Source organism: Meleagris gallopavo, chromosome 9 (genome assembly GCF_000146605.3).
Source record: "Meleagris gallopavo isolate NT-WF06-2002-E0010 breed Aviagen turkey brand Nicholas breeding stock chromosome 9, Turkey_5.1, whole genome shotgun sequence".
NCBI lineage: Eukaryota > Metazoa > Chordata > Aves > Galliformes > Phasianidae > Meleagris > Meleagris gallopavo.
The window spans coordinates 286,737-299,606 of record NC_015019.2 but is presented as its reverse complement, the minus strand read 5'-3'; the positions used below and the strand labels follow the sequence as shown (position 1 = coordinate 299,606).

Here is a 12,870-nt window from a genome sequence, read left to right as displayed (position 1 = left end):
GAATTACATGCCGTGGAAAATGTACTAAGTTGTCAAAAGCAACTCATCTATTAGTACAAGACGTTCAAGAAAGACTAATTGATACATACATCAGAGCACTGTCTAAAAGGTGAAGAACCCAGCATAATGCCTCCTGCCATTACTTCCTTTAAACTTAAGTTCTGGAATTAATTGGCAACCTGATTTTTCGTTCTTAAAACAAACAAATGAAAAAAAACAAAACAAACAAAAAAAACCAACAACCCACAAACCAACACAACAAAACCAAATGCACACACAGAAAAGGGAAGCATTTGTGTAGAGAGAGCATCTATTGGATTTTCTGGTTATGATTCAGGATAAAAATGACCACTCATTCTCAGCTACATCTCCAAGCCATGCCTTTGGCCATGAACCCCAGATACTCTCAGGTGAAGCGTGAATATTCCCTCCCCTTAATCACTACTGGTGTTGGATTGTGTACTACCACAGCAAACAATGCAAAACCTATTAAAGCATTTTTAAAAACTTTTCTTGATTTGCAGCACCTAGAAAAAAAAGATAAACTTCAGTGTTCTCCTGGCCATGGCGTGCCTAAAGTGCTTGCAGGCTGCTTGAGAAGGAGGGATTTCCCTGAAGGTCCAATATTAGCGCTCTGCTAGAAGAAAAAGGAATCACTACGGTTCCTCTTCAAATCAATGATATTTACTTGCCTTTAAATATGCAGTGTACTTTAAGCCTTTAAATGACCTTAAGGAATAATTTCTAGGAACAACAGAAAATCCATTTCCATTAGTTTCCAAAGTCTCAGAAAGTATATATGTTGAGGATCACTGCCATAAATTCACCTTTTAGAGTCACCGGGTAACTCAGAATTTATACAAGTGCCGGTCAGTCAAATAATTCTGTATTTATATGCTCCCTGCCAAGTTCTGGAGAACCATAGCAAAGTGCTAAAAATAAAATACCTGCGCTGTAATTTGCAGAAGATTTAGAGATGGAACTATTATGATAGCCCAAAATAAAAGGCTTTATGCATAAGAACTCAATGGATAGGTCTGTATCTAAATCACATATTGATTTAACTCTCTGTAGACAGGTTATATAAGCTTTGGAATTATGTATCCTTGATCAATGTGTTTTCAAAATGAATTTCTAGCTGATTTAATCATTTCAGCAAGTGAAGAAGTCACATAAATATCTCTACATTTTACTTTATAGGACAGTTAACCAATTTCTAATCAAATCAGTAAATAAACAGCATTATTTGTTTCCAACAAATATCAATATTAAAAGAGTTTTCAAAGAAAGTCTCGAAACAGACATAAAAAAAGATAGAACACTATATATTAAAAGCACACCCATTATGTTTATACGTGTGTGTACAAACGTGGTGATCGGAGATAGAGAAGCAAACACAAATCCCTTTGTGATATCCAGTGATGGAGAGTCGTAGCACCGCACTGAGAAATCGGTTCAAAGTCTCAAACAGATAAAAGAGTTGGATATGGTGGGCGTTTCACTCCTCTGAAGTGCCAACCATGGTCCTAGACTCTACCACTACCTTCCCATAGAGCAGGACAAATGTACTGACCCCAGTGTGAGAGGGAAGCAGTAATGAGTGCTCACACCGACACGTGCAGGTCTCACAGTGGTTTCAACAGAGGAAGTTGCTCTTGGGTTAGAAATAGAGAAACTGAGGCACAGACAAGCCAAATGATTCCCTGAAAGGCACAGGGCAAGCTGAACAAATGCCAAGAACTTTCTTCTGAGTGCCCAAACTACCGTGTGCAAAACTCCTTTCTAAGTTAGTGCTCAAATCCCATTTGTGTCAGTGGGATTCAAGCTCAAGGACCGACTGACCTCATTTAGAGCTGCCTCAGCTCCAACCATACCGCCCTGCTTTTCCCAAAGCTCTGGTTTCCCAGCCAATTTGGGGGCAGTTCCACCAAGAAGATAAAAAAGGGACTCAGTGCTGCAGCTTTTCAGGGCATTCTCGGCAATAAAAACCAACACCGACGCTGTGCATGTGTCATTCCTGGCAGCAAGGAAACAAGAAGGGATTGCCAATAAGGAGGGAAGCCACTTACCATACAGCACTGCAATGAGCGACACGGGCATGACCAGGATACCCACCAGCATGTCTGCCACCGCCAAGGACATCAGGAAGAAGTTTGTGGCGTTCTGCAACTTCTTCTCCAAGGACACAGCCATAATTACCAGTATGTTGCCCCCGATGGTAAGCAGGATGACGACCAAGATCAAGAGGGCTGGCCAGTTCTTCTCTCTCACTGACATCCGAGAGACTTCACCCTTCTCAGAGGCATTGAGAGGATCAGATGTAGGTAAACTCTGATTCAGAGTCAAATTGGTGCTTAAAGACCAAGCCATCAGACCACCGTGCAAGCTAAAATCCAGCGTAACAGACACTGTTGTCAAGCTGAGTAATATTCCAGTGCTACTTAAAGTGCTCATCATCTGGGACTGCTTTATCTGTCTCTTAACCGTGCCGCAGAGGTGATCCCTTTTCCAAATTGTGGGTCCAAAGCAGACGTCGAACTTCACAAAACCTGAGCCAGGAAATCATTTGATCTCCCATGGTGAATCAGACCTTACAGAAGTCAGCGCGGAGCTCCTCTGGTTCCCCTGGGAGCAGTGGAAGGCTGACCAACAGCCCTGAGAGGCAGTAGGCTTTGCAATCTCCAGCTGAATCCCAGGTCCACCATTCTGAAAAGGAAAGAAAAATTGCATTCTTAACCGAAATCATAGTGCATACATCTTTTTTTTTAATCCTCATGCAAGTGACATTCTTATTCTCTCTCTTCCTGCTGGCTAGGACGTTCTCCAGACTGCACGTAATTTATCTTGTAGGTACAGACTATGCCTATAATCATGGGGGAGAGAGGGAGAGAATCACATCAGTGTGCTCTGGCTGGTTAAAAGCTGATTATCACTAATTAAATGTTTTGTGAAATCTGCAAAGGCAAATGCGAAGAACAAAATATGTTGCGGTTGATAGCCACTTCACAGATACTCTGCCACTGTGTAAAATAGTAATTGCATGAAATTTCAACCAACCCAGACTGTACAGTCACAGCACAGGGTAAACCATCTTAAGCTGGGAGTGGTTGGATATATTTTGCGTATTTTGAGGAAAAAGCACACAGTTGTTGTAGAACACTCAGATGTTAGAGATGGACTCTCCCATAATAATAAAGACCACACTTTGTCTTATTTGGAAACAAACGGTACAGAAAACCCAATATACATCAGGTGACAGCATACAGGGTTACACCGCCAACCTCTCCAAACAAAAAGATAACCTAAAGGGGATATGTTCCCAACCTTGGCTAAATCACATCCTCAGGAACACAACTGTTTTGGCTGCCAATAGCATTCAACAGATGAAAACAGCAGTTCATTTCCAGCACGTCAGAATCCAGGATCCCAACAACGGGGAAAACTTGGTGGTGTACAGAATAGGACCCAAAGCACAGAAGATGAGCAGTTAGCACAAGAAGGAAAACGTGTACTGCTTGGAAGAAGGCCACGAAGTAGAATAAATCAAATAGCATGGAATATCCCCCTGAACTTTTTGTATAACCCACAGGAAAAGAGCTCTGTCATTACAAAACAAATACATAAAGGCAGCTTTTAGCCCTTTCCTTGATTACGGTGTGTTAGACAGCAATTTGCTATTCAGGGATCAAAAGCTAAATGTAACGTATGGGATTACATGAGATTTTACAGAAAATAAGAAGTGTTCAGAGTCCTATAATAAAATGTTTAACATTCATGGAGGTTTTGGAAACTTACTAATGGGCTTCATGCAGAAAAACGTTTCTTAAATGAGCAGTGTGTACAATGAACCCAGATTTGCTTCTGCATTATAGTTAATTACTCCCCAACGGTCTCTAAACCTCATATTTAGGAAGAAGTTTTTGCACTATGTGCAGAGAAAATAATTTCACAGCTGCACATGAGGATGAATTAGTGAGTAATCGTTGGGCCATTTATTTTTCCAACATCTCCAGTCTGAAACAGATCTATAGAAAGTTTCCAAAGACTTGGGTGTATCTTTTTCAGAACACAGCTATCACTGCAAAACTGGGAACAAAATACTCTTCCTTCACTTTGGCACAATGATTTGGGGGCACAGAGCAGCATCGTAGCACCTGAGCTTTACTGTGCAGCACAGTCCCAATGGGAACCCCCATTAGTATCCAGAAATGCTCTCTCTTTGGCTCTCTGGCTCTCGGGCATCCCCATCATGTCACATTAATGGTTTGGTCAGGGCAAGTAGAAAAATCATGTCTGAAGTCGAGGAAATGGTTTCGCACAAAGTTAGTTCTGCAGGTCTGGTGCATGCTAACTTCTCAGCAAGAAGTTCTAAAAATGAACACATTTCCCAGTGATCCTCATCCTCACACTCCTGACACGCACGTGTTCTACATGGAAGAGCAGAATTACGCTACAGCATTCAGAAACTGAATGTTCAGAGTTAGGACTGTGAGGGTAGAAATGAATCTCAGAATGCAAAGTTTGTCTTTTCTATTAACGGGAATTAGGACTTACTTTAAAAGTCGTCCCATTCACCTGTCTACTATTCAGAGTGACTCAAAGAGAACCATTCCCATTCATGTGCCGATAGAGAACAAGCAAAAGAGAGGGAAAACATGAAGGACTTGAGAAAAAAACAACATTTTCCCATGTGCACTTAAAAGATCCAAAGTGCAATCCCATGAATAACTGCGTACACACGTAGAAAGAGAAGTATAGAAAAGAAGCGGTGAACCAGCAGGAGCTCTGCCTTACCCTACAGCCCCCCAAACCGTGGCTGATGTGGATGGAAGATATTGACCTTGCTCCAGTTTTACTGGCTGTAGAATTGCTGTTATTCATCCCAGAACAATATCAGGCTCTCCAGTAGCCAGAGTAACCAGAGTGATCAGGATAATGAGAGCACTCAGAAGAGGTACAGGTTTTATCCAAGACTACAACGGTAAAAATAAATTATCATTTAGAGAAAGAAAAGCATCCTTAAATCAACAGAGGAAGTATTTTGCCTATATTCGTTTTGAATAATGATACGTGAGAGTGTGACAGCAATGCTGAAGACAGAGCTCCACCTTTAGAATTAATAACCTTATTGCTCCATTAGTACATTTAATTCTATTTTTTTACATGGATTCTGACTGGAAGTCATTAGCTTTCTTTTTCATAGCATCACAGTCTGCACAAGTTACATTTTTATGACTAATTCCATCAGCTACAGCCTTCTAGGCACATTACTGTACCAGAAAAATAATTCACATTTTATTCATGAATTCTGGGTTTAAGGAATATTTCCATAATTTTAAAATAAAATCTGTGCCTACCACACATTTTTCCGCTAGCTAACTTGAAAGCACGTATGCTAAATTTTGTGATCAATCATCAATTTCAATTCAGTCTACCAGTGACAGCCCTTAAGATGATAATTTAAACACTGGCCAAAGCTGAATTCCTCATCTTTGACAGAGGTGAGAAGGAAGTAATTTGGGCAGGGCTTTTCCTTTCTGTCTTCAAGTCCATTTTAGGATAAACCAAAGCTAGAAAACAGTTCTTGTTTCCCTTCTATCAAACCCACATGCATTATTTAAAGCAGGAGTTGGGTACGCCAACGCTTCCAGATACTCCAGAATGAGAAGTCAAAGGGAAACCAAAGCTATGGCAGTTCATAAGTCTGTACTGGTAGGGCACTGGGGGGGGTCACACACCTTGGAGAGTGCGCACTGCTATTGCTCTATTGCTAAAAGCAACAACAGAAAACAAAATACAACTTTCTTGGAAAGTAAAACTTTTTTTTTTTTCCCCTTTGAATTAAATGCATTCATCTTTAGCTATTTTACCCTTCAACACTCAGAACAGTTTTTTGTTTTTCTTTTTGCTACAGAAAATCAGCTGCCTGCTGAGCAACTCGAGGCATTCGGCAGCCCCCAGCCAGACCATGGAGCTGCTGAGCTCCCATAAATCCTTTCTGCTCCAACTCTCTGGGACTCAGAGTTTAAAATTGGGTAAGAAATCAAGGATGGTCATTTAGCCTTAAAAAAAAAGAGCCAGCAGTCTTTGTGAGACTCAGAGAGGAGAATAATATGCAGATTGCTCCAAAAGTAATGCCTCCTCATTTTTTTCCACGGAAACTACAGCAGATATAAAGAGCACAATAGCACAGCTTGATAGAGCACATTCTCAGCTATAAATCACTATTTTTCAACACTGCCATCACCACGAGCTATGCATTTTCACACAACTTGCAAGCACTGATGAACATCAAACGCATAATTTTTTGCTTATGGAGGAATTTAATTCCACCCCTTTGCTTCATCTGCACTTCCATGTCAGATGCTATTTTGTCAGACTGCCCCTCCGCTCCCATCTGTCACATGGCAACAAAATGTAATGTAATATTGGTGGGAAGGTTCCACCTCTGTTGCCATCCCACCAATATCTGTCCCTGACATTGTGTGCTAACATCATAAAATAGGAGGCATTACTTTCGGAGCAGCCTTCTCGTATTAATTAATAGAGTATTTAGTAAAAGAAATGGGAGTACCTGATGATCCCAAGTGATGAATTTCAGCAGCTCCCTCTTCACCAGGACAATAAGCATTGTCCAGTGCCTCAAAGGACATTTGTCCTACAGCTACCAGTGCTACAGAATTCTCTGAACTTCATCCATGCTTCATTGGTAGGGAGATCAACGTCCACAAACTGTTAAAGCCCAAATATATTTTTAAGCCAAACGTTTTTTCATTATTCATCTTCGGCTTTGATGGTAAATCACAGAATCATAGAATGGCCTGGGTTGCAAAGGAGCACAACGCTCATCCAGTTCCAACCCCCTGCTGTGTGCAGGTCACAAACCAGCAGCCCAGGCTGCCCAGAGCCACATCCAGCCTGGCCTTGAATGCCTGCAGGGATGGGGCATCCACAGCCTCCTTGGGCAACCTGTTCCAGAGCCTCACCACCCTCTGAGTGAAAAACTTCCTCCTAGATCTCCATAAAGTTAAAAATAAATCTGAAGCTGATCACACTGAACTGCAAGTACTGCCATTTCTGACAGGAAAACAGTTGCGCATAGTTCACAGTTATGTCAGCTGGTGTAAATGGTTATAGCTCCACAAAGATACTTACAGAATGGCAAATAACTTTAAATGATATCACAGGATACATAGTTTATGCTCCAGAAGGCAGATTTAAGGCTTTGCTCTTCACCTTCAATTCCAAATTCCCTATTACTCACGCCTTTACCTATTTATTCTTTTTAAAGTGGTGCCAAATTCATTTCCATGTCTCATTGCAACAGAACTCTGTTTTTAGGCATCTACAGCTAATCTTTCTCCTTTTTGTCGCATCACAACGTGCACAACTATTTCTGTGCAGACCCATTTATAAATGGTCTGTGAGAGCACAGCCAGCCTGACAGAGACCATCAGCGTGTCTGGGGCTGAAGCACCTGAAACAGTGGGTTTGATTCAGCATCAGCATTGCTTCAGCCCAAGGAAAAGGCAGAGAACAGATGTATTCACTGCCTGTAGCTGGAGAAGATCACAGAATCATAGAATCACAGAATGGCCTGGGTTGAAAAGGACCACAATGCTCATCCAGTTCCAACCCCCTGCTGTGTGCAGGTCACCAACCAGCAGCCCAGGCTGCCCAGAGCCACATCCAGCCTGGCCTTGAATGCCTCCAGGGATGGGGCATCCACAGCCTCCTTGGGTAATCTAAAATTATGTGCAACATGTAAGGAAAAAATAGATTAAAGGAAAAAAAATCATGGTGAATGTTGTTAGAGCCACAATCTGGGTCACAGAGAAGTTTTAGGATCTCCATTCTTGGAGATTGCTGACATGCAGCTGGGGGTTACCACAGAGACACCTGATCCAACTTTGAAGTTAGTCTTGCCTCAAGCATGGAGTTGAACTAGAGACCTCTGAGAGATCACTTCCAGCCTGAATAATTCTATAGTTGGATCAGGGATGTCCTTCTGAAGGAAAATTGTCTGACCTAGCTGTGTTTTCAGCCCCTATCTCAGGATACACCCACACTGATCCCTACTCAAGCCCAGGATAAGACATGAACCTCTTTTCCCCGTTAATATCCTGTGTGGCCAGGTTGTGACAGTATAATCATGAGGTTCCCAACTCCATAACAGGGTGTGAGGGCCCTACAGCAACACATGCCCCTGTCTCATGGTGGAGATACACACAACCACGCTGTGTCCTCACCTGTTCCTCTGTGCTCAGAACCTCTCATTACCTGTAGGAGTCTGGGGAAAGTACAGTTCAAGAGCTTCCTGAGAAGTGGCAATGGAAGAAAGCCCTTTTTCACTTCAGGCACTTGGCACTGAATCTTCCTGCCTTTTGAAAGCAGTGTTTGTGCCAAACTAATACGCTTTCACAATCTTTCCAGTGGGAAAAGAAAATCAACACCTAATGATTATTCTGCAGATACCTGCTTGAAAATTAACTGAAGGCACAGTCCAAAGAAGTGCTTATGCCAAATCTCAGGCATTTAAATACTTTCCAAAGCTTCTTGAACTGGGGATTGCATTACCAACCCCTGACAAGGGCAGGAACTTTCTTTCCAAAGAAATATCCGATACCATCTCTCTGTTATACAAGAAAATCTGAATTTTTTCCCAGTAGGCACAGGGGATAAAATAAAACAAAACATTTAATAAAGCCTCAGGGAAACCTCCTCAAACACAGATCTTGCCACTGTTTTTAATCCCAACATAGAAAATCACTACTAAATTACTTGCAAACTGAAAAAAGCATATTTCATGTTTTTTCACAGCAAGAGGAAAATGGATTTTCTTAGACACAAGTTCAAGTAATTACATTCTTTAAGGCCATAATAGTGAATCACTACCATTCTGTCCAAAACCAAATAGCATTAATTTCCTCCTCTTCTCTCATACTGAGTCAGGAAGGCCTTCATTTCTTCTTAAGACGTTTCAAGGAAACACAAGCACACAGCAGACATCTTAATCTACCCTCCAGCAGCCAGACTAGCAGCCTTGTTTTTTATTTTCCCTTGGTGGAAGAGCACCTGAGAAACTCAGGAGGAGGTGCAGATACTCCATCACTCCCTGTGATGATAAACTGGCAGAAATACCATAGCAGAATAATCCGAGCCTCATCGTATACATTTATTCATGGAACGACTACAAAGTAGTTATTCACATTTTCTATAAGGAGATATAACACCAAACTGTCTTTTTTTTTTCTTTTTTTAATTTTCTTTCTCGTTTTTCTTTTTCCCCCCCATTGTTGTAATCTTTTCTCTTTAAAAAAAGGAAATTTGTCCTCAGTGGCTGAAATTCACCACTGCAAAAAGACCAGATGCACACCCCTCCATCTCCTGTGTAGGTATATTACCAAGTGCTGCGTTTATTTTCTGTGCATAGACTTGAGTTAAAATTTGGATTTTGCTTCCTCCTTATTGATAGATGACTGAAAGCATTGCATATCAGCACTGAAAGGCCAACCCTTGCTATAGGGATTGAGTGATCAACCCCAGGCTGTGCCAAGGACATGAGGCAATCATTACCTGTATGTATGCACACATGGCAGCACACACCTAAAGGTACACAAGGAAGTAGGTGTATTTTTAGAAGACCATGAAATCATTTGGTCTCAAATGATGTTTTTGAGGTCATCTCACATGCAGTAAAAACGAAATCAACAGCTTTACATTACTGTATATATTTTGCAGTAGTAATAGGGAGCAGCAGTCAATTTGGAGAGGAAGCACATGAGTGTTTGCAAGGCCAGAACCATGAGTCATGCCATGAATGAGCACCCAGCATGAAGTAAAACATGGGCCCATTTTAGGGAGAATGGTGGTGACTCATCTATTTGTTAATAAGGTCAGTTTCTTAAACAAGCAAGAACTGGTTTGATGTTGCATTTGTAGCTTTCTGTCCACCCCAAATCTTTGTGCCTTCAGAAAAGCATGCCAGGTTTGTATCACTGCTCATCTACTAATGAAGAAACAGGGATTTATTATGCAATGACTTGGGGCACACCCTGCTCCACATGCCATCCATGATCCAAGGAGAACTTTCCATTTGCTTTTGCATGTGGACCCCATGTGGGCCGGCTGAAATCAGCAACACGTCGCTGCTCCTCACCTGAAATTGCTTCTCCTGGCCTTGATTCTCTCAGAAAGCACACGAGCCTGCAGAACCTGCTAATTCAAAGCTCAGAGAGGTATTTATTTTAAGCAGTGAAATGTTTAGTAGAGGTCTCCTACCTAAAGCAGCACTATTAATATGTACGAGTATCCTTCCTGCTGTCAGCGCTTCCTGAGCTTCAAGAAATCACAGTATCAGATAAGCAAGGCAAAAGCAAAGAAAAACAGAAGGTATTTATAACAAAGATTGTTCCTAACAAACTGGAGAATTGCATTTCTTTTTGTCTTCAGCTTCTAACATGGCTGTTTAAAATAGAAGGAATCCACTGGATCCTAGGATTGTTGGAGGACAAAGGCTGATAAATAATTTAAATAACTCCATAAAGAAATTATAAAAGAAAACAAAACAAACACATAAGAACATGCAAAAGAAAATGCAAAAATGCATTTTCCTCCTCTTCTAATATTTATTCTTTTCTGTAGAACTGATCCATACGGACCTGAAAGGGCACAACTGTTAGCACAGCATTTCTCTGATCTAAATATACCACAGATGGATATTTTGGTACATGAGAACTAAGGGAAACCCTAAAAATAAGAGTAGGTAGAAAAGATTATTCTTAATGACAGGTATGAAAGAAAAGACAAAGAACAACATCAGACAGACGTAGTAAAAAGAACTCATCTCTGTGATGTCTTCAATTAAAGATCAAAAATGAACCACAAAAGTGTAAACCTCCAAAGCTGAACTTGAAGAGTGCAAAGTTTCAGAACAGGTTTTTTCTTTTCAATTGAATATATGAAGATATATACACACAGTGCCATAAAATGCAATATGAGTCTCCCAGATGTACTTTGTAATGGCCTGGTTTGATGCCTCGGGATTTTGTTTGCTTGCTCTCGAATACCCCATTTTCTAGAAAGAAAAAAAAAAGCACACCTAATTTACATGGACTTCATTACACCATTTGATATGGTTTCACCAGGGAAATTACCAGGTGTCCTCCAGAGAAAAAGACAAACAGCACAATAGCAAAACCACCATAGAGATGAAAATGGATTAGGATGAGAAACCGAATCCTGGATTGGGAACGAGTCGCTTGTTGAGATTGGGAAGGTTTGATAGTCATTTAATTTTTTTATTTTCATGAGATCATGATAAAACATTTACTTTGGGAATTAAGTGTACTCGTCATTCAAAGCTGGGAGGTGATGTTCCTGCCACTGGGAAAGGCAGGAACATCACCCAGGAGAAGCTGGATGGCTTGGGGGCTGGATGGTAGAGCCTAGCTGGGCATCACAATGAAACCACCACAGCAGCGAGATGCTACTAGTTGTGCAAGTACCAAGGATGGCTGTGCTTTACTGCCATGAGCGTGCAAACCAGCATCAGCACACACCCAGGAGCTCAGAGGCTGGGCAAAGCGAGCGTGGTTGGGCTGCACCTGTCTGTGGGAGAGAACAAAAGAGTAAGCTTGGATGAAAAAAGGAAAAGGCTCAGCTTGTACAAGCCGGTCAGACTAAGAGCACAATGGGACAACACAGGGTGCTTCCACCAAAGTGAGAGCAATCATCTCCACCACTCCTGCGTCCCCACTGCGCTTCTTTCCATGGGCTTCATTGAGGTGTGGTCATGTCTACAAGTCTTGCTTTATAATAAAGAGATTTCACAAACAGTGCTGTAATAGCCCAGCCATGCCTCCCATAAAGCGTTCTGAATTCCAAGTATTCCTGTGCCTTTCTCAGTAAGTTCTGTGTTTGCACTAAAGAACATTTTCTTCTTCAGCTACATCAATCATCCAAATAGCCTTTAGCACCTAAGCGATTGCATGGTTTTCTATGTGCCAATTTGCTTTCATCCACTCTTACTCACTCCTACACCGTTAAATATCCTGCTCTGCTGCACCCCATCACCTTCTGTCCTGCTCCTTCCCAACCTGCAGCACTATGAGGTGGCACCTGAGGACCCCGCAGCCCTTCCCTCCCATCAGCACTCACCCAGCCTCGCTCCAAGGATGCTGACCCACAGATACACCCAGCAGCACTGCTCCCACAGATCAACGTCTCACTCATTTTACATTCTCCCCTTCTTCTCCCTTTGATCAGATGCAACTTTATACACACATGCAGTCATCTTGTAAGCCTGCTTTCCATTGTCAGAACATAGTCAGTATAATAATTTTTTTAAATTATTTTTTAATTATTATTTGTTCTAACCATGTGGCTTTTTAACTAAATCTTATTAGCTGGGCTTTAAAAAAATCTTGATAGCTTGTTTGTTTCTAGTTGCTCCAGTTCTTTTATTCTAGGTTCTTCCCTCTCAGTGGGGAGGAAGAAAAAGTGGACAGAAATCAGGATGTTTGATCAGTGTTAGCTTAATTTAATTTAATTTAAAAAAATAAAGAAAAAAATTGACTATTAAAAATCTTATGACTTTTTTTCCCAAAATTGTGCTTGGGAAAATATATTCCAATATCAATTAAAGGTTCTATTTATTTTCTGAATACAACTGTTTAAGTTTGAGCTTTTTTCCTACTTGTTTTATTGTTCTATAACTTCAGGTAATGTCCTTCTATCTCATACTCATTATAACTCGCATTAAATTATCCTTAGAGTTATTTAGTAACTCCATTATGAACTGTAGATCTTTCACTTTAATTCTCTTCCATCCTTTTAAGAAACCTATTCATTAACATCAACTTTTTCTTC

The 12,870-nt window shown here is 41.0% G+C and overlaps 1 protein-coding gene across 2 annotated transcripts in view; it reads right to left on the bottom strand.

Moving 5' to 3' along the window:
* HTR2C (5-hydroxytryptamine receptor 2C) overlaps positions 1-12,870 on the bottom strand; it is a 71,660-nt gene that overhangs the window by 32,613 nt on the left and 26,177 nt on the right. For both annotated transcript variants that reach the window (XM_031554613.1, XM_031554614.1), the window contains exon 2: positions 2,070-2,706. In XM_031554613.1, the coding sequence (XP_031410473.1) occupies positions 2,070-2,457 (388 nt within the window). In that variant the 5' untranslated portion in view covers positions 2,458-2,706. The remainder of the gene's footprint in view (positions 1-2,069; positions 2,707-12,870) is intronic.